Consider the following 27759-nt stretch of genomic DNA (forward strand, 5'->3'; position numbering starts at 1 on the left):
TGATGAATTATAGCCTCTTAAGCTCTAAGACAAACAGACCCTTCCTCCTCCAGTTGCTTCTTGTCTTATTTGGTTACAGTGACAGAAAAAAAAAATAAGTAAAAAAAGTCACTAACATATAAACTGCTATTTTCTTCATGCCTAGGCACTAGGTAGACTCTTAAATTCCTCTCCTGAGCCAGGCGGTGGTGGCGCACGCCTTTAATTCCAGCACTCGGGAGGCAGAGGCAGGCGGATCTCTGTGAGTTCGAGACCAGCCTGGTCTACAAGAGCTAGCTCCAGGACAGGCTCTAAAGCTGCAGAGAAACCCTGTCTCGAAAAACCAAAAAAAAAAGAAAAAAAAAATTCCTCTCCTGGCAGGAGTGTGGAAAAAAAGATATTGACAATATAAAAGAAAGCAGACAAACCACAGATCCAGCCAGAAAACCCCTGGCTGTCTACTGCATTGAGCAAATGCATACAGTAAACACGGCTGACAAATGAATTACAGGTAGAGGAGGCAATTTTCAAAGTGGGGAAACTCGTTGTGATGATCACAGTAGCCAAGGTAACATTCAACCAAGGTTCTTTGCTGCAAACAACAGAAACTGTGGCCACCTGCCACAGAAAAGTGACCTGGGAAGCAGTTAGGGTGTGGCCCATGAATGATGCAAAGCCCTGAGGATGTGGCTTAGGAAACTGGTTAATAGAGACAAAGAACAGAAAACCCCATCACCGGACCCGGCCTTTCAGGTTAGGATGCTGCTGACCCCACTGTGCCGGGAGTCTCTGTGGCACCACCTCCCCTGGACTCCTGGGATTCCAGTGTAAATTCTCCATTCTGTTACTTCTGGTCACCCTTCCAACGCAGTTGAACTGACTGAAGGAGTCTTGGGGACCACACTGAAAGCAGGAAGACGGAGACTCTCGTTTCTTCATTCTTGAAGGAGGCATCATTCTGCCTCCCAGCACTCTTACCATGGGGATTTAGTGATTGGTCTGGGTGATTATAGAACCAAAACTCAGAGCCAAAGCAAGGCTGGTGAAATGCCTCGGCGGGTGAAGGTGCTCACCAGCGTGCTTGATGACCTGAGTTCACTCCCTAGGACCTATGTTGAAGGAGAGAACCTATGGCCTCCATGTGTGCACAGTGTCATGTGTGGCCAACACCCCAAATAAATAAACATCTAATAAAAAATATATAGAAAAAAGATAAACAGCATTAAAATATGACAACACAAAAAAGTGCACCCAGTTCCCACTCTGTAATAATTCCAGACCAATACAAAAACAGAAACCGATTTATTTCTGGATTGCTGAGATGTGATAAAGGAGGAACACTCATGTACTCTTAGGAAAATGCCCAGTAAGCATTGTACAATTTATTCCACATGGTAGACTCTTCCCTCCAAACCATTTTCACTGTTATCTACTGCTCCAAGTTAGCAGATTTCCATCATGTATTAAAAAATAACATATTTAAAAAATGATTTGTGTTTTTGCCTACATGTATGTCTGAGCACCACTTGCATGTCCAGTGCCCATAGATGCCAGAAGAGATTGCCAAATCCTTTGGGACCGAGTTACAGATGGTTGTAATGCATCACTGGGAATTGAGAATGGGTCCCTGGAAGAGCAGTCAATGCTCTTAATCCTGAGCCATCTCTTTGGTTCCCATTATGTGTGTCATATATACATAAACTTTATGTGTATGAATGTGTCTCTGTGAGTGCATTCACACACATGCATGTGAGTCATACCTATGTATGTCATATATAATATATATTTGATATTACATATTACATATATTTAGATGATGTTCATGAGTATGTCAGTGTGAGTGCATGCACACATGTGTGAATCTGCATGTTTATATAGAGAGAGCAGCCAGATAAGAACGTTGGATGACAAGGTGCAGGAGTTAGAGCTGTTGCTGATGCCAGACTTTATAAAAAAAACTATAGCCCTTCTGGCCCTGTATGTAGTACTCCTAGCCCGGAGCCATCTCGCCAGCCCCACAATCATGGAATTTTGATGGCAGTTGGTTTACAATCCCTTGCTGCTTTACAGTTTATAGTTGTTTTACAGTTGTAATCAAACTATATCCAGAGTTGAAAGAGCAGAGCAGCCAGCAGATATTACAGGATGATTGTGAAGAGACACATCTTCACATCCTGTCACACACTGGGGATGTCTCCGAAGAATGTTTCCAATTCCGTTAGTGAATAATTCATCTTAGCTCTTCAATTGACTGGTCAAGAAATATATGTTGAATATGTATATGTGTTGGACATTGCTTAGAAAGTGTGTGTGTGTGTGTGTGTGTGTGTGTGTGTGTGTGTAGTATGGTGTAACAACTGCAACAGACTGTTACAAAACTTAATCAGCACATTTTCTTAGAGGGCAAGATTGCTCACCTTTCTCAAAAGATTATGGTTTTTCTCTTGTTTTAACTTATAAAAGAGAGGTTTATAGGGACAGAAATAGGATGCACAGGAATACTTGCGATCTAAAGCATTCAAAATAACACATTTGAGAGCTTGTTTGGAGGTTCTAGCAGGGGAGCGCAGCTACTTGTATACCCTTGACCAAAGACCGGCTCTCCTCTTCCCTATTCAGGGAAGGTAGTCCTCTTCGACTGAGTGCACAGCTTCCAGAGGGACACACATGGAGTGGTGAGGGAGGAAGGGACACCTGCTAGCCAGCCAGGTCAGCCAAATCAACCCTGGCAATCAATGGGGTGACAGATGAGGCAGCCAGGTTGCCCTCACATCCTAAAATTACACATTTGAAATGTGTGACCTTTGACCTTCCTCTCTTAGTCTTATCTCATTGATCCTGAATCCATACATATGAGAAACATGAAACATAAATGCTTTTCTGATAACTGTGATTTCTCTTCATCTCATTTAGTAGATTTTCTTTTCCAATTTGTGTACGTGACTTTTTTTTTTTTTAACAGAGTGCTTTCTTTTTGGTTTCCTGAGATTAGATTAGAGATCTAAAACAACAGCTGGTTTCTTTGATGCATGAACTGTATTGCTTCCTGAACGGGTGGAGCAGGGGTGGCCGGAAGCTACCTGTTCTCTTAATGGTTTCCGTGTCCTCTTCTCTCTGGCTCACACATTGCACACCATCTGTGCCTGTGTGCCAAGGAAAAGCTGGAATGGGGTATGCTGCAGGATGGCAGATGCTGGGTGCTGGCGTTAACTTCCTCCTTTCAGGTTTGTGGCATGAGTTCCAGGTTCGGTGAGAGACCCTGCCTCAAAAAATAAGGTGGAGAGTTGGGGATGTGACTCAGTAGGTGAGGGCACTTACTGCATCAGCATGGGGACCCAAGTTCACACCTTCAGCACCTGCATAAAAAGCTGAGGATGGCAGCAGGCACCTGTAATCCCACTGCTGTGGAGGGGGAAGGAGACAGGTGGATTACTGGGGCTTGCTGGGTCAGTACGAAATCCCACCTCAAGGTCATGAGGTAGGAAGTCATAGAGCAAGCCACCCGAAGACCTACTCGGGCCTCTTCAAGGACACAGGTGCATATCCTCAAATATGTTTGCATACAACACACACACACACACTTGTACAAACACATGCGTATGCACACACCTACACATCTAAAGAGGTGGAATGAACAAAGTTCTTGTCCAGAGAGAACCTAGAGATATCACAGCAGCTCAAGAAGTCCATTATGGGATTCCAAGTGATTCGATTTTACCCTTTCATGTAATTTCCTATAATTGTGTCTGTGGTGGCTAATCTTCCTTATCAACTTGACTGAATTTAGAATCACCACAAAACACACCTCTGGGTGTGTCTATGAGGTTGTTTCCAGAAAGGCTTTTACAGAAGACTCGCCCTGAATGTGGTTTGGCACTGTAGATGGGGGAGGGGGGCTGGGCCGAGCAAAAAGGATATAAGCGAAGTGCCAGCGTTCAGCTCTTTCAGCTTCCTGACTGCAGATGCTACATACCCAGGTGTCACAGGGTCCTGCTGGCATGACTTCCCTACTAACTGCGAGCCAAGATAAATCCTGCCTTCCCTGGCTTAACCACTTATCAGATTCTTTGCTACAGCAACAAGAAAGGCACCTAAGGGAGAAGTCCTGAAACACAGATTTAGCTTTGTCGTTAAGGAACAACGTAACTTCCTACAGAGATAATTACCCTAACGCTCACGTTCCCGTCTTCTCTTTGCCATTCTGGTGTCTTAGGAGCTTAGATGGGAACTCAAATGATTCAATGCTTCCCAGTAAAGGAAATTTTGTAGGGAAAAAAAATAATTTTCTCTTTAGTTTCTCACTCCCTAATTTTCTATATCAGGGGAACCAGAATTCCCTGGTTAGGGAATTTACAACGTCCCTAACGACTTAAGGTTATCTCCTGGAATCAGTTTACTGACAGTGGGTCAAGGAAGTAGACATTTACCTTTGCCATCTTTGGGTCCTGGATGGGCCTAAGAATCAAACTGATGTGAAGAAGTAGGTGGAAGAAGCTTACAAGTTCAAGTTACAGGGCACAGGGCCATACCCTAAGAAAACACCCCTTCCCCCAAACAGGCCAATGACTTATAAGCTGAATCAGAAGAGGAAGTAGCTGGGGTTTGTAAGATATGGTCATCCAGAGGGGTCAGCAGTCATGTCCAACCTTTGCTATTGTGACACTCTGTTTTCAACTGTAGACTTCACACTTGATGTCTGCACATTTGAGTGTTTTTTCTTTGAATCATAAACAGTCTCATAAAGTATACAAGACTTTGTGGTGGGCTGCTCTATAGCTAACATCTGCTACATGTGGTCTGCAGGCCCAGGTTTGGATGTACCTGGTAGGGTATTTAACTGGCTAGAGAGTGAACAGGAAGGTAAGGGTTACTGTAACAAGAACTGGCCAACAGTGCTGCTTCCTGATAGTTTAGTCAGGGCATCTTTCGTAAGTGACTTTCATATTCCTTTAAGAAACAGAATGAAGGTCAGAGTATCTTGGACCTATGGTATTGTTTAGCTCTTCTAATTCAAAATAGTCATATGTTATAGCAACATTTTGTGGTGGAGTAATCATATTCTCAACTCCTTTAAGGCTAAAAGCCCCGGATGCAGCAGAGTGCTTAATCAATGGGAAACTTTGTCGGTGAGCATTTGCTAAGTGTTCCCAAGTGCCTATTATCTTACTTTTATCTTATTTAATCTCAGGTTCCCTGACTTGCCATTCTGGTTGGTTTAGAAAAGTTCAGAGTTCTAAAACGAAGCAACTCCACCAAGATGACCGATTAATTGTGTGCTTAGTTTGGGGCTTCAAGCAAGGTCCCCCGTCCTTGCTGTGTCCCGCTGAGAATGAGCTGTTCGGGTAGGATCTGGGATACTAGAGTAGGACCACTTACAGCTCTCTTCTTTTGGCAGTTGTTGACCGTCCACTTCCCATTCACTACCATGATCTATCAGGTGAGGTAGCAAGAGCGGTCACTAAGCAATTACACGCACAGACCCGCACCACCTCACTGACACAGGAGTGCCAAGGTAAAGCTCGCTCAGCCTCTCCCTGCTGAACACTACTGCGGCTGCTCGGAGAGCCCGCAGCCCTCACTTAAGATGGCGAAAGCTGCCTCAGCCGCCCCCTGCTCTTCATCATGGAGGCGATCGGGCCCGCCTCCCTGGGCGCCACAGTCACGTGACCCGCACAATGGCTGGCAGGCCACTTAAGGCTTCCCAGCAACGCCGGGCTAAAGCCATGATCGCCGCCGCCGCCGCGGGCTCGGCAGGCCGTGTCGCGGTGCCCTTGCTGTTGTGCGCACTGCTAGCGTCCAGCGGCGCCTACGTGCTCGACGACTCCCACGGGCTGGGCCAGGAGTTCGACGGCATCGGCGCAGTCAGCGGCGGCGGGGTGAGCGCGGGCTGGCGGGAGGCGAGGATGCTCTGCTCTGGAGCGCGGGGACGCGGGATGGGGCGGGGGTGGGAGGTGGGGGAGGCGGGCGTGGCCCGGTCCCACAAGCCCCCGCGGCGTTGCCGGGCGAGCGGATGCCGCTTCCCGCGCGCCCCTCTGAGAAGAAGCCAGGCAGGCGGTTTGACCTGAGCGGAGAAGCCCGGAGGTCTCGAGGGGACAAGTGGCTGCAATGGACCGGCGAGGGCTCCAGGGTGCCCTCGCTCTGGATCGCTCTCCTGGGCTGTGCTTGCCGCGCTGGAAGGGTCGCCTCTGAAAAAGCCAGAGAGGGAACGCGGAGCCTTAGCGGGCTGCCCTAGTTGTTCTCTTCCTTCCTAGGGAGAGAGTTAGTGGGGCCGCGCGCGAGTCACAAGACCTGAGCCGTGCAGCGGGGCATGGGGACCCTTCTTGAGCAGCCGACAGTACACCTCCTCTCCCTCCCCATGCGAGTGTGGCCTCATAGACTCTTTGGGGTTGTGTACGGTCTGAAGCTATCTGGGATATTGTTTTTAAAGAGGGCTACCTTCATCCACGAACAGAAACTGCCTAGGGGCTATGCAGTCTGTGCGGGGATGGGGAATGCTGGCTCTCTTCGAGTGCCTGAGAATCGTCAGGTGTACCGGCTAGAACTTAAGTTCTGTCTTCCTCTCCCATTCTGACCTTGTCATAAACACCAGTTAATTCTCCAAAGAAGAGGTCTTGAGAAAGATTTCTTTTTGGATCGAAGATCTCAGGCGTGGGAAGTGGTTTTGTTTTCCAAGTGAAACTAAGGAGTAACTTTAGATCTACAGGAAAGTTAGCAGCACAGTATAATTTTCTATATACCCCAACATTTTGTGTGTGTGTGTGTGTGTGTGTGTGTGTGTATGTGTGTATACTAATGAACTTTATTCTCAGTGGTGTGGCGGTTCTTTTTTTTTTCGTTAAAATTTAAAATAGCAAGTATTTCATATTAATCCTCAGTGTCTCCTATTGCTATCCCTGTGATATTAGGTCTAATTACATAGGCTTCTTTAAAAAGCCAAAGTCTCTAGTTTTACTTATTTAGCTCAATTTAAAATGAATAATTTCATAACCTGGTGTGGTGGAGTAAGCCTTTGATCCCAGCATTCAGGAGGCAGAGGCAGATGGCTCTCTGTGAGTTTGAGGCCAAACTAGTGTGTATGTACATAGTTTCCAGGCCATCCAAGTGCTACATAATGAAACTCTGTCTCTAAAAAAAAATCAGTTAATAACCTAGAGCAGGAAATTCATTTTTATTTTTAAAGATTTTAATTGTGTGTGTGTGTGTGTGTGTGTGTGTGTGTAGTGTGAGCATATGTACATGTGAGAGCAGGGTCCTTGAAAGGCCAGAAGAATCAGGTCATTTTGAGTTGCCATCTCTCCAGTCCCCAGAGCAGGTAATTCTTATCTATAAAATATTCCATTATTAATGTCTCTGTACAGTGTTACTCAGGAGAGCGATCAGCAATGAATGAAGATGGTTGAACATACTACTTGCTTACCAGTTTAAACTGTGTGTATGTGTGTGTACATGTGTGTGACAGACCATCTCAGCTGGGGCACTGGGACGGACGGATGGGACAGGTTCTCAGGACTAGGTGGGTAAGGAGACAAACAGACGCAAGACTCAAGTCAAGCCACCGATCTCTCACGTAGGCTGTGGCTCAAGCTTCAAGGAAGAGTGCCCGCAGAGAAGGTGTATGTGCTTCCTGCATTGGAGCCCTTGCACTCCTGGCATTACCTGCTTATGTTCTAAGGAACACAGTCTGGTTTCTTCTGGAAGGGAAGACAGTATTTTAAGTTTCCAGAGACCACTGATGAGCCATTGCCATAAACAGGAGTATACTATGCTAATGGAGGAAGATGGGTTAACATTAAAGTTCGGAAAAGGTTTCCAAGTTTAATCTGGTGCTTAGTAAATAAAGAACAAAAGGCAAACTTAATTAAGCAATTAAGACGGATTCAGAAAAAAAAAAGGGTAAGGACAGAAGAGAGAGATAAATGCCTGTAATGTCTTGAGATTGGTTTGGAGGAAGGTTTGAAAAGGAGTTAGAAATGTGGAGGAGGAGAAGAAAAGTTCTTCTGCATAGATGGTAGAAATATAAGAAAACTGGAGACTGTGGCTGTTAACCACACTGCTTGTCCTTAGCTTAAAATGCCATGAACGCATGGCCTAGATAAAGATTTATATCGAAACTAATGCCAAGCCATGTCTAGCATGACCAACCACAGACTCACACTGGGGACATCATAGATGGTAGAAATATAAGAAGACTGGAGACTGTGTGGCTGTTAACCACACTGCTTGTCCTTAGCTTAAAATGCCATGAACGCATGGCCTATATAAAGATTTATATCGAAACTAATGCCAAGCCATGTCTAGCATGACCAACCACAGACTCACACTGGGGACATCTGTCTGATGAAATTCTATTCTCATGTATCTGATATAATGATTCTAAGAATAATCTGTACTGCATGAAAAAACAATACATGCTGTTAAACCATCTTTTCTGTATAAAGGATGAGCCTCCTGCCTAGTAAAGACGTATTCAGATCCAATTCCTTTGAGTTTTGTGTCTGTCATTAACCTACTCCTTAACCCATGTATTCCTGAGACCCTGTCCTGTCGGTCCCAGAGCCCCCGCTGAGCTGGTCAGCTGGCGCGCGCGCGTGCGTGCGTGTGTGTGTGTGTGTGTGTGTGTGTGTGTGTGTGTAACTCTTGCTACCTAGTACAGTTTGTAGCAGCATTTAGATTGCTCTCACTTCACCCTTACATTTTTAGGGAAAGTGTTTTGGTGCAGTAGTTGAAATGTGGGCTTGACATGTTGTTGGAGTCATTCTGGTAAGGACATTCACCTCACTTCATAGTTTTCATAGTTTTTGGGTTTTTTTTGTTTTTTCCTGAGGGAGCAAAGATAACTGCTTGGCTATACCATTGTAAGGACAGGCATGATTAGCCAATTGCGATTACTGTAATACTTTAGGGGCTAGGGAGGAGGAAGTTATTTTGAAGTCTTGTGATGAACAAGTGTACTCCAGTGTTATTTCCTAGTATTGCCAAATAGCTTCAGGCCTTATTTAGACACCTTGGTTAGTAATTTGAAAATTCATTGTTTAACGATGGGTTTCAACATTTAGGTCTATTGCCTTTGCCTAACATTTACACTGAGTGTGACTATAGCATTGTTTTTCTAAACCCGGTACTTGCTGTGTTAAGAGGAGATACCCGTAGGCAGCAAAAGAACTCACAGACCACAAACTGCATTTCTAATTGTATAATGCAAACTAGGAAGAATTACTTATGACAGCATATATTGGCAAGTGGACGTGATGAATGCCTCTTTTGACATTTGAGCCTCTGATAGACTGTACAGTTTTTTTTAGAACAATGTATATTTTTAGTGTGTGTGTGTGTGTGTGTGTGTATGTGTGTGTGTGTTTGTGTGTGTGTGTGAACCTTCCATTTATCTGGGGCTTACTGTGTGCTTGAGCTCTTGTGCTTTTAATGGGCATCATAAAGTTACAGCACCCGAATGAGTACCCCGTTTTCTTACTTGCTCATGGTCTTGTGAGAAAATCAGGACACATGCTACATTTAATTCAAAGACTCCTACTCTTGTTCCTTGCACCTATGCAAATAACCCATAGAAGATACTAAATAGCTGCTTTTTGAATAATGAGGAATAAGGGCAAGAGCTTGAGGATGACATAGCATACAAGGAACTTAAAGGTGAGAACAGCACCAGTGATTAGGATGTAGGATTAGTTCAAATAGAGACGTTGATCTGGTACCAGCGTTGCCCAAGAACCTGGATTAACTGGGAGTGGCAGAAGGAAGCTTTCCCTGAAGAAGTGGACTTTGAGATGATAGCTATTGAATTGGAGTTGACTAGAAAATGAAGATTCAATATACATCCCAGGCTGGCAAGAAACAACAACAACAAAACAGTTTGATAGGTCTGAATTAAACTTGCAAGAGTGATAGGCAAGCTGGCAGAACTATGTCCATGTTATTAAAGGACTGTAGTATAAACTAAGCAGTTGGAATTTTATTTTGAAAGCTATCAGAGAACAAGAAACTTCAGCAGAATAATGACAGGATTACACTTTTCTTTGGAGAATATTGAACGGGTAAGTGGTGTGGAGAACTGGACAGAGGGAGGTGAATGATAAGCCCCTAAGCTGTTTTCCTTAGTCTAGTGAGGAGGGCTAGGTTAAGCTAGTGGGGTTGAAGAGTCGGGGATGGATTTGAGAGCACCGAGGACCGCTTGCTGACTGAGGATGAGTTTGTTGAGAGCATGACCTCAGGCTTATGGCTTAGACAGATGCTGGCGTTTAGGAAGGTAGAAAATGTAGAAGAAACAGATTGGGCAGGAATGCTGTTTGGTTTGGATCTGTTGTGCTCCATGACATGGTTTGTGACTCAGAGGGACAGAGTAGGAAGATTCTAAGTAGACTGGGCACCAAGCAGAATGTCATCTATGAGAGCGCTTAGAGTGGATGGATCCCCATAAAAAACCAAGCTCATATTCTCGGCAAATTGTCAGTTGATTGCCAGTTTTATGCTGAAAAAAAAAAAAACCTACCCCTGTTTACCTTGCTTATGTCACCAGGCAAAAGCCTTTCCTTAGTTCTTATATTCCTGAAAGAGAGAATTCAGGCTGACACAGTCTTTAAACAATGTTTAGCAGCAAAGCAAACACTACAAGGAGATCGATACTACAGAGATTGTCTCAAAGGCAGGGGAAAAGCAGCCCAGTGGGTTTTGTGTTATGGATTTTAAAGAATTTTTATGACTATGAGGTTGATGCCATATTCATGGATAAGGTCTACTTTTCCTCTCCTAAATCATGGAGGACCAGATCTCTCCTATAAAATATTTCCATAATCATCTTGAAAAATATTTGAGTATGTGTGTGTGTGGCGGGGAAATGGAGGGGTCAAAACCATAATGAAAATGATGTAATGAAGTTAGGATCTTTTGAGGATGTAACTCTCATTAGTTCATGAGTGTGCATATGTGGCAGGCGGTTGGGAAAGTGCTCTCCTGGTCCCCTAGTTTTGTTTTGTTTGACAGGGTTTCTCCATGTAGCCCTGGGTGTGTAGATGGAGCCGTAGGGCTGCGTCCTGCCACCCGGCTAGCTTTACACCCAAAATAATTACACGGAAACTGTATTCATTTAAACACTGCTTGGCCCATTAGTTTCAGCCTCTTACTGGCTAATTCTTACATCTTGACTAACCCATATTTAGTAATCTGTGTAGCACCATGAGGTGGTGGCTTACCAGGAGAGATCTTAACCTGCATCCGACTCAGAGAGAAGAGGCATGGCGACGGCCTATGGCGACTGCCTGAAGCATCTGCCTGACTCTGCTTTCTTTCTCCCACAATTCTGTTCTGTCTACTCTGCCTATCTATGTTCTGACCTATCAGGCCAAGCAGTTTTCTTTATTAATTAACCAATGAAACAACAGATATACAGATGACCTTCCTCCATCATGGGTGTCCTAGATCTCACTGTAGACCAGACTGGCCTTGAACTCAGAAATCAACCTCTTGAGTACTAGGATTAAAGGCGTGCACCACAACTTCCCTAGTTTTTAATAAAGTAGAAAGACCCTAACTTCAGCTTCAATGATGCTTGTAATCTCAAAGGGGGCATTTTGACCATCAGGGGACACAGCCTTCAGGTCCTTGGTTCTGTCATGTCTTCCTGCTGCCCAACGAGAGGCACAACCATGAAGATGCAGCTCTAGTTTTCCCTGGCTACCTCCTATCTATGCCTTGCCTTCTCCTTGATCTGACCTCCCAAAGGACAGGTTTTGGGTTATTATTGGTTTTCTTTTTTTTTTTTTTTTTCTAGCTGTCGCCTGTCAGGGTCTAGGTTTTGTTAGTACCTATACTTTCTACATATGTTTTTCCATTCTTTCTGTTAATAATCTCATATGCAATTTTGTTCATAAGGCCTTTCCTTGGGGATCTTTGTGTAGTTGATCTTAGTGGTAGCAGATGGAATTTATGAAGATGAGGGGAGTGTTGTTTCTTCTCAGCATTACTCTGATGGCTGTAAGATACTAATGGGTAAAATTGTCTGAGATTCATCTCCTTTGTCCTTGCCCCCAGATAGTTTTATTTATTTTACATCCCAACAGTGGTTTCCCCTCCCTCATCTCCTCTCTTCCCAGCCCCTCCTTTTACCTCCCCTTCTGCCCCACCCCCATCCAGTCCTCCTCCATTTCTGTTCAGAAAAGTGAAGGCCTCCCATGGCTATCAACAAAACATGGCATGTCAGGTTGCAGGAAAGGCCTTCAGCTCCTGTTGAGGCTGGACAAGGCAATCTGGCATGAGGAATAAGGTCCCAAATGCCCTAGCCCCCAGATATTGATAAATGGTTTAAGATAGATTATTCCAATTTCAAGATAAAATTGAAATCATGTTTACTTTAGTAATTTTTTGTGTTGCAAAGACAGAATACCCCAAGTGAATTCAAGGGAGCAGGGATTTATTTTGTCTCCTAGTTTGAGAGTTTGGTCTAGGAGGACGAGGCAGCATGCATTGCATCTGCAACTAGACAGAGGGAGAGAGGGAGGGAAAGAGGGAAGGAGGGAGGGAGGGAGAGAGAGAGAGAGAGACTAATCAACAATGCTTTAGTAGCCTTTATAAGCTTATCTCTCATCACCTCTTGTACCAGCATAAGAAAACCTGTTAGCTCATAGAAAAATAATAGGCTTGTGCACTAGGGATTGGGTGCCTGACTAAACAGATCAAACAGTGCAGGGAAATCACTCTCCCCAGCTCCATTTGCCCAAGAAGTGGTCCAGTAGGGACATGTGGGGCTGGGAGTGGGATGGGCTGTGTGTGAACACTATAGACAGGTATTAATGATTATATTTGTTTTCATATTTTTGAAAACTTTTATTTTTCCAGGCAACCTCTCGGCTTCTAGTAAATTACCCAGAGCCCTTTCGTTCTGAAATACTGGATTATCTCTTTAAGGTAAGGAAAATTAATTAACTACTGGGCTATGATATTTTGAAAGTGTATGGTAAATCTCAACCGTAGAGTTTATCAGCTTCCTGGTAGTTTTTGTAAACAGTGGCAGATTCTGCTTGGAATAAGCTGCTGTTTGCGGTTCTGCTCTTTTCATCTGCACAGCCAAAGGCCTCTGGATGATTGTGTTGAGGTTTTACAGGATGGAGCATGGTGATAATACTGTTATTTTTTTTTTCCACAGCCAAACTTCGGTGCCTCTTTGCATATTTTAAAAGTGGAAATCGGTGGTGATGGGCAAACAACAGGTAGGGAAGATCTGGGAAACAGGGTTCCCCCAACATTTTAACCTATACTTAAGGTTACATAAGTATACATACAGGGCAAAAGGAGGGTCAGTTCCTATGAGTGACTGGTCCTCCACAGACTGTGCTTTCCTCTTTTAATTTCTCATTTTCGGGATACTTGTGCATGTGTGTGCATGCGTGTGTGTGTGTGTGTGTGTGTGTGTATGCTCATGGCTGTGTGGAGGTTAGTGGGCGACTTGAGGGAGTCAGTTCTTTCCTCCCATTGTGTGGGTCCTGGGACTCTAGCTGAAGTCTTCAGGCTGGGTGATATGCACCTTTACCTGCTGAGCCATCTTGCTGATCTGATATTTCTTATTTTTGTTTTTAAAAATTATGTCAAATGTAAAATTTTCAAGATAGTATTAATACTCTAAATTGATCAGCTGGAAGTTTATGAAAAAGTTATAAGAAAAATTTAATTATGTATAGGACATTAAGTTGTTACAAACTCTAAAAATGTATTGTAAAATACAACTTGTATTTTAGAAACACAGAGCTTTCTTTTATAAAAAACAACATATATTAAATAATTAAATCTTCAACCCTCATATCAAATTTTAAAGTACTCCAGTTCAGTATTTAACTTAATACTTATAGGCTAAGCCCATTAATATTAACTTGAGAATATCTTCTATATATTTGTCTTCCTGCTAGCTATTTCACAGTTTTTTTTTAAGATATATTTTGATTTTATGGGTATGAGGGTTGTGTTTGTGAAGATATATGTGTACCGTGTGTATGCCTGGTGTCTGCAAGGGCCAGAAGAGGTGTTGGACTCCCTGGGACTGGAGTGTCAGATGGTTGTGAGCCTTCATGTGGGTGCTGGGAGCCAAGCCCACGTTCTCTGGAAGAGCAGCCTTTACACCTGAGGCATGTCTCTAGCTTGCTGGAAGTCATTTTCTAACAGGTACTTCTGAGTAAATACTCTATTGGAGTTTCAGGACAAAAGCCTTGGCATCTAGTGTGACAAATTTGGTTTGACCACTTCTCAGGAACATGACATTGGTGATGGATAGGAAGGGTACTCTTACCTTTCAGACCACCCTGGAAGATCAAAGAAAGGTCTAATGAACCACGGCTTGTTGTGAGGGGCTGAAAAGGATTTTGAGGCCGTATTGAAATGGGGAACAAAGGCCTGTGTCTGTGGTTTGGCTAGCTAGAGTTTTGCATTGTTGGCAGAGCAGGTAACCTTGGTCAGGCTGTGGTCTGATCATTCATTATCTCAGCGCTGGTTCTGCAAAGATCCGGAGAAGTCTTCTTCCCTTGAGAGGGCAGCTTAATTTCCCTTCTTACCTGCTGTGGGAGGCTTGCTGTTGTTTTGGGAGGCAGTCTTAGTCTTCTGTGATAAAGATGTGTTTGCGGATCAGAACTGTTCTTAGACTCCAAGATAACTACAGGACAGAGTAATTTAGAACTCAGGAGGGAAAAAGAGAGGCAAAATGAAGTCAGAGAGGGAGAAAATGAGCGGGGGGGGGGGAGTGGGTCAGTTGCTAGGCCCTTTTTCGGTATTCATGTGGAATTTATGTGGAAAGATAAAAAGGTCCTGCAGAACAGAGGCTTTTCTCAAAAAGTGTCTTGTTCAAAGATTTAGACAGGGTGTCGGTGCAGACAGGGAGCTGGTGCAGACGGAGCCTGTGCAGACAGGGTGCTGATGCAGATAAGGTGCTGATGCAGTCAGGGTGCTGATGCAGATAAGGTGCTGATGCTGATCTGGTGCATTTGCTGAAGCTAAATTAGAGATAACGACACATACGTACATTCTCATGTTGACATTAAAGAAGAAATGGTTCAGAAGCGTCATTCATAAGGCTCCATTGAGCAACAAGTGGGGTTTGTGATGCGTGAGAGCACGTGAGGACTTGGATGTCAGAGAACTACCTCGGACCTCGGTGCTTCCTCTGCCAATTGTGAGTGCTGGCATAGGACTTTGATGGTGTGGCATTAGGCATGTAGATTCACTTTTCCATCAGGCTTGCAGTCTGATGACGTGTTACACGGTGGAATATAAGAACTGGGGCTCAGGAGTCCAGGCATTCATACCCAAAGCTGAGAGTGAAAGTTGAGATGGTATGGACTTGAAGTTGGACTCGGGAGCTTGAAAACCTCAGAGAGATCAAAAGCTCAGCAGAACTCAGTCCTGGGAATTTGTAGTAATAAAATGTGATAGCTTCTCTCTCAGTACTGTTTTTAACGTAACATTGTGGTTTTATTATTTAAGGACCTTACAATGTTTAAGATAATAAAAAAGTAGGAAATGATATGCTTTGCACAGCCACCTTCTTATATAATTTTTATCTTCACAACTTCACAACTAGAATACAAGGAAAGTACCACTTTAAAAATTGTTTGTGTTTGTGTGTGTATAAGTGTGTGAATAGAGTGTGTGAATGTGTGTGTATGATCTATTGAGAGAGAGAGAGAGAGAGAGAGAGAGAGAGAGAGAGACCTTGAATGGCTCTAGACACACCGTTCATGGGTCATTTCCTTCCTTTTGCTCTCTTCCTGTTCAGATGGCACCGAACCATCCCACATGCACTATGAACTAGATGAGAATTATTTCCGAGGCTATGAGTGGTGGTTGATGAAGGAAGCCAAGGAGAGGAACCCTAATATTATCCTCATGGGTAAGGTTGCAGTGCTTGGGGTCCCTTTAACTTTTGTATTAAGAATCATGCTTGTGATGCCCCTCTCCCCACTATCAGCTACAAAACATATACCAGGACTGATCTTCATTGCCACTGTTTATTATGTTGTATCTTTATGCATTATAATTTATAATTTTATTCTTTTATATGTATACATTTGATTGATTGATTGATTTTTGAGACAGGGTCTCACTTTGTGACCCAGGGTAGCCTGGAACTTGCTATGTAGCCCAGACTGGCCTCTCACTCATTCTCTTGTCTCTGAATTGTGCCTGGTTTGTTATTGCTAAGTCTTGGTGTCTGTTGCTGTGCTGAAATACCATGACCTCAGAACAAGCTGGGGACAAAGGATTTTTTCCTTTTTGCTTGCACTTCAGATCACTGTTCATCATCAAAGGAAGTAAGGATAGGAACCCAGACAGGGCAGGATCCTGGAGGCAGGAGCTGGCACTGAGGCCATGAAGCTTTTTAATGGCCTGCTCAACAGAACTTGCTGAGGCTGCTTTCCTGTAGAACCCAAGACCACCAGCCAGGGATGGCACCACTCACAATGGGCTGGGCTCTAGGCCATCAGTCACTAATTAGGAAAATGCCCTGCCCACATGGAGCTTAGTCCTTAGCAGTAGACTCACTGGATAGTTGCTCAAGAAGGACTAGATTCATTTCACATTCTGTAGCAGCATGAACTGCTGTAAACAGCCAGAGCTTTGGGCTTTTATCATCTGAAATGAACTCTATCACTTTATCATTTGCTCTTTTGAAGCAGACTTACATTCAAGCTGAGCTAAATACAATTATTTTAAATGCCTTCTTTCAAAATTACTAATTACAAAAATTAGTTCCCTTGATAGTTAAAGGAAAGAATATTATTTTCCAAATTAAAGGATCAGTGAAGAGTGTGTTCTTCCAGAAATGTTTGGAAGAGTGTAAGCATCTTTGAATTGAGCATGTGCTCCCTGCTGTGCTGTTTTCAAGGTCAGACCTCATTTAGGTGTGGACATTTTCCTGTTAAACCACAGCCCAGCAAAGACTCACGTGGTGGATCTTCACTGTGCTCAGCTTTCTGTTGTTTATAAATGGTCTGTTGTTTTAATGTCATACTTTTTACTAGTGAAATTAGCTCAGGAAAAATTGCATCATGTTGATTCTGATTTTGTTTTTAGCAGTGAACTAGATGGTAATATATTCAATTGGAAATGAACTTATTTGAAAATATCGCAGTTGAAGTGGGAATTGTAACTCGTGCCTTTCTGTTCCCTTTTCTGACTTCACAGTCAAAAGAGTCACAGGAAGGATGCCCTCACTCTGAAGTCGCCTTCACAGCGGCGTTTCCTCCTCTAGGGTCCCTGACATTTATATTTTTATATAATGCCCAATTTAGTGTTGCTCATCTTGTTTCTGGTAGTGCCAGCATTGTTTCACACATTTCACTTTTGCCTTTCTTCTCCCTGCAGGGTTGCCATGGTCATTTCCTGGATGGCTGGGCAAAGGTTTCAGCTGGCCTTATGTAAATCTTCCGCTGACTGCCTACTATATTGTGAGATGGATTTTGGGTGCCAAGCATTATCATGACCTGGACATTGATTATATTGGGGTTAGTAACATATTGGAAATAGGATTTATTTTCGAATGTGTATTTTAGAAATTTTAGGAAGCAATTTGATTCATATTTTGTTCCATTAAAAAGATTTATAACCATACTTTATGTGTAGAAATACAATTTACATATTGCATTACACTATGACTTGATATAGTTTTTATTTTTTAATTATTATTTATGTGTATGGGTGTATTGCTTGCATGTATGTCTGTGCATGTAGTGTCCTCAGAGGACAGAAGGAGGTGTCCAATTCCCTGGGACTGGGAATTACAGGTGTTTGTGAGCCTTGTTGTGGATGCTGGGAATTGAACCAGGGTCCTCTGGAAGAGCAGCCAGTGCTCTTTACTGCTGAACCATCTCTCCAGCCTTTGATATAATTTTAAGAAGAAAAAAGGGAACTATTTCAGGTTGCAAAACTGAAAAAAGATTTTAAAAAGCACTCTTTCTAAATGGATCAATGAGACAGATATGTTCAGGGACTAGTTTGGTTTAATTCCTAGTCGGTGGGGTTAAAAGAAATCCCTATTTTTACATCATTGCTTCAAAAAATAATAACATGTTAGATTTTTTAGGGAATGTACAAATGGTTCTTGTTACTTCAATAAACAGAAAGTTGAACTCATATTACGACCATGAGAAAATCAAACCAAATAAAATCACGATAGAGTTGAAACTTGGAAAAAAAAAGGCTTTGTATCGTCTTTTGTTAGGAATGTGCCCTTTGCCTGCACTCAGCCCTTCCTCCCCACCTAACACTTGACTCTGTGGTGCTTTGTTGATTAGCCCTTTTATGCCATGAGATCCATTTGTTCTTTTGTTGTCTAAAGCACCACAAGTGAACTGCAGGTGACCCCTTATTGTTGTTCTTTGCCAGTCCACATTATTCTTACCTTTGGACAGCACTGAATATTTCCTCTCTTTAAATTTTTTTCACAGTAAAACATTTTTAATTGGAAAGTGTTTTTTTTCTAATTTTATTTTTGTGATTATAATATAATTACATCTCTCCCTTTTATGTCCTACCACCTACCCCTCCCCACTCTCCTTCAAATCCATGACATCTTTGTTTCTCTAATTATTATTGCATACATATATGTGTATGTATACATATATATTACTAAATATCGCCTATTCAGACCATATATTGTTACTTGCATGTATGTTTGTATGTTTCTATTTGGCATTGGACAACCAATTGATGTGGAGTTTCCTGGGGAACTTCACCCCCTCCCAGGCTTCTTGGGTTGCCTGTAATTCTCTGTGTGGTGTTGAGGCCGCGCAGGCATTTCCCATTCACTTTGGCATGTCTGTCAGCGTCATCTGTGTTCAGCTCACAGCTGGGCAGTCATGTTGGGGAGACTTTATAGGGGCTGTTTCTGACGTCACCAGGAGGCATGTCTCACAGCAAACTCCCCATCTCTGGTTCTTGCGCTCTTGCTGCCTCCTCTGCTGGCATGTTTTCTGAGCCTTGGGCGAGTGTGGGAGTGTTTTGTAGAGTGGGACTAGACTCCACTACTCTGCATTTTGATTGGCTGTGGTTAATAATTTTTTTTTTTTTTTGGTGCCAGTCTAATTCAAATTCTCCTTCAAAGCTTTTTCTAGTTCTTAAGCAATAATGTGGTTCCTTTATACTTTAAAAGTTATTCTCATTCTGGTGAATATCTTCCAAGCCAGGAATTAGCTGATTTTTTTTATAAAGACCTAGTGTGTAGATATTAAGTTGGCACTAGTAGATCATAGACAATATTAAGATATAATCATTTCAAACTGAAAACTGTTTTCACCCTCAGACCTTGAAGATATAGGTGATGGGCGAGAGTCTGCAGGCTGTTGAAAATCTGCTTCCTTCTGTCTGAAAGTGTTTATAACATATTGTAATGTGTCAAAAAGTGTAAAGCATACTGAGTTTGTGTGTTGGGGGCCGGCCACATACCTGAAACTATACCTACCCTACGATGCCTCGCATAACCGTAGTGGGTCTCCATTAGCATTTGTGTTTTAATACAGCACCGACTAAAGCTGATATTGAAATTTTCATATACTCACGATTTAAATTACTAGCCAGCACTTCCTGAGTTCCTACTGTGTGGCAGAGCTGTGCTTGTCATGTTCCAGACATCAGATTAGCGAGCTCTTGTCAGCGACAGGCAGGCACTGCCGCAGATCCCCAGTCCTGTAGGATGAGAGAGGCATGAGGAGGAGCCCTGGCCACAGGACGGCAGAGACAGCAGGACGCTCGCTTCTGCTCCCCCTTCCCAGATTATAGCTGACAGCTTGTGTCTGGAAATTGTTTTTAGTATTGGTATATTTTAACCCGGTAGTGTGGTTAGAAGCAGATAGAGCGCTCAGCTTTATCTTTCTGATGTGTCCATGTTCACTAAATATTTCCAGTGAGTGACGCTGACGCCTCATTTTGTTCCCATGTCTCTAATAATCACGTGCTATGGTGAGACATTCTTTAATAAGAATTGCTCTATTACACCCAGACCTTAGGGTCATCTCTTTTGTCTTTTTTTTTTTTTTAATTTTTTTATCATCTTTATGGTTTTTTTTTACTTTTTTAAAAAAAGAAAACAATCTTTTTTCATTATATATACCAATCCAAATGGTTTTCTTGACTACAAGACTAAAGTCTCAGAAGTTCCCTTTCAAAACTGAAACCACCCCCTCATGATTCTGAACTCCAGGGAGCAGAGTGTGTTTTGTTTTACCCTTCCTGATTAGGAGCCTACTCTTGTGTTCTTGCTGATCATTACATTTCTCTGTGTAAACAAATTCCTTCTATACAGTGCACTGGTGAATAATTTGCTTTTTACTATGTTTATATATCGGAGTTATTTCAATGATTCTCATGCCTTTTAGTTTTCCAGTGCCCACTGTACTCTTTGTACACATTACAGTTCTGTTTTTTTTTTTTTTTTGCATGAGTATATACTTTGTTGTCGTCAATCTCTGGAATAAATGATAAATGACTTATTTTGAAAAAAATGATTTTATGTATGTGAGTGTTTGCTTGTGTGTGTGTTTGTGCACCACATATATGCTCGCTGTCCTTGTAGGCCAGAAGAGGGCGCTAACTCTCTGAGAGCTGTGGTAGAGGCTATGTGAGCCACCAAAGGGACTGGTTCCCTGAAAGAGCACCAAGTGCTCTTACCATTGTGCTCTCTCTCCAGGCCCATAAATTACTTTGAAAAAAATTAGCTATTTTAAGTTTTCTTAAAACTTTTAATTTTTAAAAGTTACATTGCTTTATAAACATATTTATAAGTTCCATGACAGGCATTTTCAAAAGACAGGAAACTAGCTTATCAGATATAATGAAAGATGGGATGTGAAGTGTTCATTTTTAGATATTTAAATATGTTCAATTGAGAAATTTTTTATTTTTGTTTTGCAGATTTGGAATGAAAGGCCATTTGATGCCAACTATATAAAGGTCTGTAAAACTATATAATCTCTTTTTGCTTATACTTTTATACACAGAAGTTTGGAAGACAGTCAGATTTGAAGCATTATTTTTGACAGCATAATTTGCTAAATGTGATATAAAATTAAATTCTTGATGTCTATGTTCCTGCTATTGAAAAGTCTGTGTGCAATTCTTCATAGGCCCTGAATGACCTATCTGAAGAGTTGGGTTGAATGTTGAATGTTGGGGTAAGGTTGTGTTGACAGTGGAAGTCATGCTTATTTGAAGCCCTTCAGCACCAAAAGGAAAAACAAAATGAAGCAAAACATGAGGTAGGTGTAGTGGTACACCTTTAATCCCAGTACCTGGAAGGCAAAGGCAGGTCTCTGTGATTTTGAGCCCACTCTGGTCTACATAGTGAGTTTCTTTCTTTTTTTTTATTCCCTCGAGACAAGGTTTCTCTGTGTAACAGCCCTAGCTGTCCTGGACTTGCTCTGTAAACCAGACTGGCCTTGAACTCACAGAGATCAGCCTGCCTCTGCCTCCTCAGTGCTGGGATTAAAGGTGTATGCTACCACCACTGCCTCACAGTTGTTTCAGGTGTTATGAGTATGTTCTCCAGGCACACCTATAGGCTGGTCATGGAATACAAGTACCCCCAGGCACACAGTGTGAGGAACATTGTGGTGGTCCACAATAACAGGTCTCCATTATTATGTTGGGAGGGTTATTTATTACATATATTTTTTCTTGAAAAATATTATTTAGGAACTTCACAGACTCATATAATGTGTTGCCATTTTTCTTCCAATCAAATGCATATGCTTCTAAGCATATCATTTCCAATGGATTTCTTTTGCTTACTCATTTAGTCAGCAAAGCAGCAGATATTTGTTCAGTACATACTATGTCAGCATAGTATATAGTACATACTCTGTCAGGCATCGTTAGCATGTTTGGAATGCAGTGATAGAGAATACTGTTAATGTCCAAAAGAAGTTTTGGCAAAGGGATAGAGAAAAAAATTAGTCATAATTCTTCTAAAAGAATAATGAAAAAACTGGCTTTTCAGAAAGTGACTAGAAGAGATGGACTTTGTCCCTGGCTTGGTTAGGGAGGTCTGTTGAAAGATTATGTACAGTTGTAACCCTTGGGTTGCTAAGGCAGCCCATGGTAGTAAAGTCACAGCGGAAGGTGACAGGAAGAACACTTGTAAAATTATGCATCAGACCGAAGAGCAAGAGTGACACTGAGCCCAAGCAGTAGGCTCCTGGGGTCCCTGGAGTGAGGGCACATTTTAGTAACTTTGTCGTCTGCGAGGAGGTAGAGTATTGTTTTTGAGAGCATCCATTGCAGCCACACTGCAGCTCCATCCAGAGCTTCCGTGTGTCAGTGCCAGGCTGCAGGCCTGACGTAGGGTGGTAAGCAGGTGATGTCAGTGCAGTAACAGAGAGGTTGGTTATTCTGGAGACAAATGCAAGTGCCGTGGTCTAGGAGCACAGGTTTAGGTTCCTCCAAATTTCATGTTCCAATGTGGAAACAGTTTTATAGCAACAGAACAAAGAAAAGCATATAACAAGACACTTGTTCTGTGCATTGGTGGACACATTAAATAGGTGGTTATAGCAAAGCAGAATGGTTAGCTGGAAGCCTCAGATGTGATCTGATGATACTCCCAGCCTCTTGGCTGGTAGAAACTAGGGTTCAGTTAAGCAATACACCTCCTCAGGTGCTCTGTTAGTCATGGGGTGTTAGGTCCAACACAGAGGTGTGCAAGAAATAGTGATTTAAGGGGCTAAAGAACTGTAATTAGCTCTGGACCTGGCGTGTCCCAGCCTCTCCCCATTACTGAAGCTCTGCTACGTTTATTGCTCTTTCTAGGTCTTGTTCATAGAGGTGTGGGAGTGAGTTGGGTATGGGAGATGACACAGTGGGCTTATTAGAAACCTGAAGCACAGGATTGTTAGTGGAAGGCTATGAGTCAGAAAGATGCAGGGACAGATGCTGAAGGTAGTGCATGCCCAGCATAGTAAGAATAGTGTTTGTTTCATTTCTAGGAATGTTAGAATTTTTGTTTTGTTTTGTTTTGTCTTTTGGTTTTGAGACAGGGTTTCTCTGTAGCTTTGGAGACTGTCCTGGAACTAGCTCTTGTAGACCAGGCTAGCCTCGAACTCACAGAGATTTACTTACCTCTGCCTCCTGAGTACTGGGATTAAAGGTGTGTGCCACCACCGCCTGGCCGGAATGTTAGAATTATTAATATTTGGTTTCCATTTTCTTTTAAGTTAGTAATTTAATTATTGCTCTAAGATTCACTATCATTGTTTTGAAGTCAGACTTCATTTAATTTTTTTCTGACCTTGGGGTTTTCCTACACTAATGTCTCTGGATATAGAAGCGCTTAATTTATATATTTTTATAGCAGGGGGTTTATTGGATTCTGCATTCTTTTGAAACTCCTATTGCAGCGTTAAATAATGACGAATGAATATAGGGAGATGTTAAGTTCATATGACCTCAACGAATACATGGTCCTTATTGTGTGGGAAGATGGCTTCTGGAGAGAAGAGGAATTTGTTTTTAAGAATAAAATATATATGATACAAGTTATTTATGTATCACTTATTTTAGGATTATGTTTGCTGTGCAGTTATATTCATGATTGACTCTGGTTTCGTGGTAGTTTGTGATCACAGTGTCAGAGTGATGGACAGATGTGGATGTGTAAGCCTCTGGGCCTTCCAGACCCTCTTTCCTTCTTTACCCATCAACAGACAAAATGGATGTAGATTTTGGGAGGGAAGGACCGCTCAATAAAGATAACATTTGAGATAGGATAAAATTCTGTACAGAGTGCTGTAATCATATCAGACAGAAAGTGATTTGTAAATCAGAGCTTACAGATTACGTGCATTTAACAATGTTTCAATTGCACTGCATTTGAATATACACACATTTCCTGATTATTGCTTAGGAGTGAGTCCATAAAGACTAGACTAGGTTTTGACGGTCATCAGAATGCTGAATTTTTCAAAGATTCTCTGGCTATTTTGGTCATGGTCTAACAACTAAAAGCTTTTTAACCTTTGCTGTGATCTATTTATGTCTCCAAAGGAATTAAGAAAAATGCTGGACTACCATGGTCTGCAGCGAGTGAAAATCATAGCAAGTGATAATCTCTGGGAGCCCATCTCTTCTTCCATGCTGTTTGACCGTGACCTCTGGAAGGTGGTTGATGTCATAGGGTAAGGTGCAGCTCACTTAGATTACCAGTAGTTCATGATTTCTTTATCTGGGTGTTGGTGTTGACTATGTATTTCTTCTGGCCTTCCCTACCCCTGTGATTACATTTCATGGTAGTATTCACTCAGTAAGACATTGATCTCTCACAGTTCATTCCATTCTCTTTGAGATGTGTTTTGGGGCATTTTCTATGATAATGACATGTATTGGTGACTTTTTCAATAAATGAGTTAATGTTTAGATGAATAAATCAGGGCTTTATTTAGATTAGAAGGTAGGTATGTAGTCTTAGACGTTACCAGGGAAATGTTGTGAACTTAGTGTCTAGCTCAGGTTTCGTATGATGTGACTCAGAGTTCATACACGAACAGTTTGTAAGTGGCTTGGTATGCGCACTGACTGGCTTTTCTTCTTGTACCCTTAGCATTTTGACTCTTAGACGTCTGACTCTAGTTTTAAATCTGATTTTATAATTTATAATCTATTTTATAATTTAATTTCTGCCATATAGCTCTCTGGGTCTTTACTGAACTGTGCTCAGAAGTTTGATTTTTTTTTAAAGTAAACATGTGTTCTTTGTATCATGACATTATATAAGCATTTAAACTAGAGTCTGCATATGCATGGAATTTGATTATTTTTTCTCTCCCCATTCCCCCCTCCCCCCATCCCACCCCACCCCGATGTTCCCATTTTTTGTCCGGCAATCTTGTCTAGTTCCATCGACTGTGACACAGCTTAATCTCTGCATATCTTTGTTTCTAAAATAAAAATCTTAGATTTTTTTTTTAGTGTTTTATTTTTGTCTTTGATTTTCAGCGCTGGGGACCAAACCCAGGGCCTCATACATGCTAAGGCAAGTGCTCTGTCACTGAGCTACACCCCCTTGCAAGAGTTTTCACTGTTTACAGAAGTGAGCAGAATAATAAATGTGTGTGTTCTGACTACTCAGCCGCAGAAAGTCATGGCCATTTTTCATTCCGGTGTCAATCCATTTCTTTTCCCATCTTCTTCATGTATTTATCATGCCTTCCTAAAGATATAGTCTTTCCCTTTTTGCCATAAATAATACCATTATTATACCTATGCATGCAATTGTTTCCTGATATTATCAAATATGTGTTATTCTTATTTTGTAGTTTTATGTGTTTGGATCTGCATCCATTTAAGATTCATCTATTGGTTGGTAATTAAGTCTCTTCCCATTGATTTATAATTCAGTTCCTTTAACTTCTTGTTTATTTTCTTCTTGTAACTTACTTGGGTGACTGGGTTGTTTGTGTTTTCAAGTTTTCTTAGTCTATATTTTAGCAATTTCATCCTTGTACTTTAACACACATGTCTATCCTGTTTTTTCTGGAAAATTGATGAGAGTAATTAGATATGGGATTTTTTTGCAAGAGAAAGTGTAATTGTACATTTATAGTTATACTTTTTTTTTTAAATGGAAGATTTTGCCTTAGAATCCACTTGAACAGCTCAGATCTGAAGGAGGAAAGACTGTTTTTCTTGACTGTGTTTGGCTAGCAAGGCTGTCGGAAGTGAAGGATAGTTTCTGTAGTACCTCACGAAGAAGTGTGGTGTTTCAGTGTTCATTAGTCATAAAGGTATTTTAGTGCAATTAGTTTTCCTCTGAGCTATAACATTACTTCATAGTTTCTTTTATTCTCATTAATGTTTTATTGATTGTGGTCATATAATGGTAAATGTATTATTTAAATGCTTTTTCTCAAAAATTGCTTTTTGATTTAGGATGTGTTTGATAACAGGAAACAGGTTGGTTGAGTATATAAATTCACTGATATAGTTTAAATGCTCTATATACTGATTACATTGTTCACGTGATCTGCGTATGCACATTTCCTCTTCCTAGTACAGTGCTGACGGTTGTTTGCATGAGAGTTGGTGCCTTGTTCCTTGGCACCTAGATAATGGATGTTTTATCTTTTTGTGCATTGTAACTATTGATAGAAAATGTCATTCTGTAACTTATTCAGTATTTCTTGAACTGAATTCTTTTTTATATGAGATTAAAAGAAATCCTGCTTTTAGTTTTTGTTACATTTAATTTTTTTATTTTCAAGGTCATTTTATTTTAGATACATTTCTTGCATTGAATTAAATTTTGCTTCCTGGTACTGCTTTGAAAAAGGTCTTAATATTTCTTTTCTTATTAAGTCTCTCTCTCTCTCTCTCTCTCTCTCTCTTTCTGTGTGTGTGTGTGTGTGTGTGTGTGTGTGTGTGTGCACTTATTTTCTCTTGGAGACCAGAAGAGGATCTTGAATCCTCTGGAGCTGGAGTTATAGGAGTTTGTAAGTTGTCTGTTATATGGGTGTTTGAAAACTGGATTTGCAGCAAGCTCTATTGACCACTGAACCATCTCTCCAGCCCATATTTACAATTTTTGGTGTAACTGATGTTTGTGTTTTCCATGTTGGAGATATTTTCTGTTATTTAATGATGTGTCCTGTGATTCTGGTAAGGCAAACTCTGCTGCTGTGGTGTTTGTCTTCTTGGTTCTTGCTTAAGGAGGTGTCTTCCTACTTCGCAAGACTTGCTTTTGTTTCTGCAGGTATCAGCCATTCTGATTCATAGATTGATACTGGATGTTTCAGATGGGGATCATCTTATCTCCAAGGAAACATTTGGCAACGTCTGGGAGTGTTTGTAAATATCCTAGATAAGACCTGTTGTTGTTGGGTAGATGCCGGAAGTGTTTGCAGAAATTCCGGGGTACATTGCTCAGCTCTCCCATGTTTATAACCAGTCCATGATTTTGGTTGTGCTGAAATTGAGGAACTGCTCTATGCTCCTGTGCTCTTCCCTGTTTTCTTTTGGTTTTGTTGTTTGTTTTTTCAAGCAGAGGTGATGAGGATCAAACTGTATCTGGGATTGTTATTTTCCATGCTAGGCGAGCTAATGAAATACCACAGAATGTGTATGCATATGGGCCTGTCACCCAGAAAACTGTAAAGTACCCAGGCAGGTTGGAAACCTTTCTATGCATTTACCTCAAATTGTAGTTATTATCTTGACCCCTAACAGCAAAGAACATAAAATTTCATTGTGATGGCATTTCATAGAGGAACATAGCTTTCCCCTCAGTTGAGGACTTAGAAACTGATCAGGAAGGAAAATAAATAAAGCAGTTTTCATCTTTTTAACTTAAAAGCTTTACCAGCAAAAAAAATCATGGAAAAAGTAGTTCTGTCTTTAATATTTGTACATCACTTAGACATGCATGCCTTTAGAAAAACCAGGGAAGTATATTTCTCTTCAATGCTTCTCTGAACTTTGTATGAACTTTGAACTGCTAACCTTTCAGGTCACTTCTATACTTTTTAAAATAACTTATAAAATTATGCACACCTTTAATCCCAGTATTCAGAAGGCAGAAGCAGGCAGCTCTCAAGATTTCAACAAGCTATTTGTATAATTGCATTGTTGACCACGTAGGATGTTATTATCGGTTGCTCATTACAGATTCCAGGGAAGAAGGAAAGATATTTAATGGGGGTTTTCTTTTCTGTTGTTTTCTCTGGCCAGGGCTGATGTTAAATAATCCTTGCGGCTTCTGCCCAAGAGATATGATTGCAGGCTTGCGTCATCTACCTACCTAATATGATC

At 41.6% G+C, this 27759-nt stretch overlaps 1 protein-coding gene across 1 annotated transcript in view; it reads left to right on the forward strand.

Moving 5' to 3' along the window:
- Positions 1-5654: 5654 nt before the first annotated feature.
- The window catches only part of Galc (galactosylceramidase), a 48989-nt gene continuing 26884 nt past the window's right edge, over positions 5655-27759 (forward strand). Inside the window, exons 1-7 of the mRNA XM_038338024.1 lie at positions 5655-5855; positions 12826-12894; positions 13133-13196; positions 15746-15859; positions 17335-17474; positions 20878-20916; positions 24004-24134. Coding sequence (XP_038193952.1) covers positions 5655-5855; positions 12826-12894; positions 13133-13196; positions 15746-15859; positions 17335-17474; positions 20878-20916; positions 24004-24134 — 758 coding nt within the window. The remainder of the gene's footprint in view (positions 5856-12825; positions 12895-13132; positions 13197-15745; positions 15860-17334; positions 17475-20877; positions 20917-24003; positions 24135-27759) is intronic.

The sequence above is a fragment of the Arvicola amphibius genome, chromosome 7, assembly GCF_903992535.2.
Source record: "Arvicola amphibius chromosome 7, mArvAmp1.2, whole genome shotgun sequence".
Taxonomy (NCBI): domain Eukaryota; kingdom Metazoa; phylum Chordata; class Mammalia; order Rodentia; family Cricetidae; genus Arvicola; species Arvicola amphibius.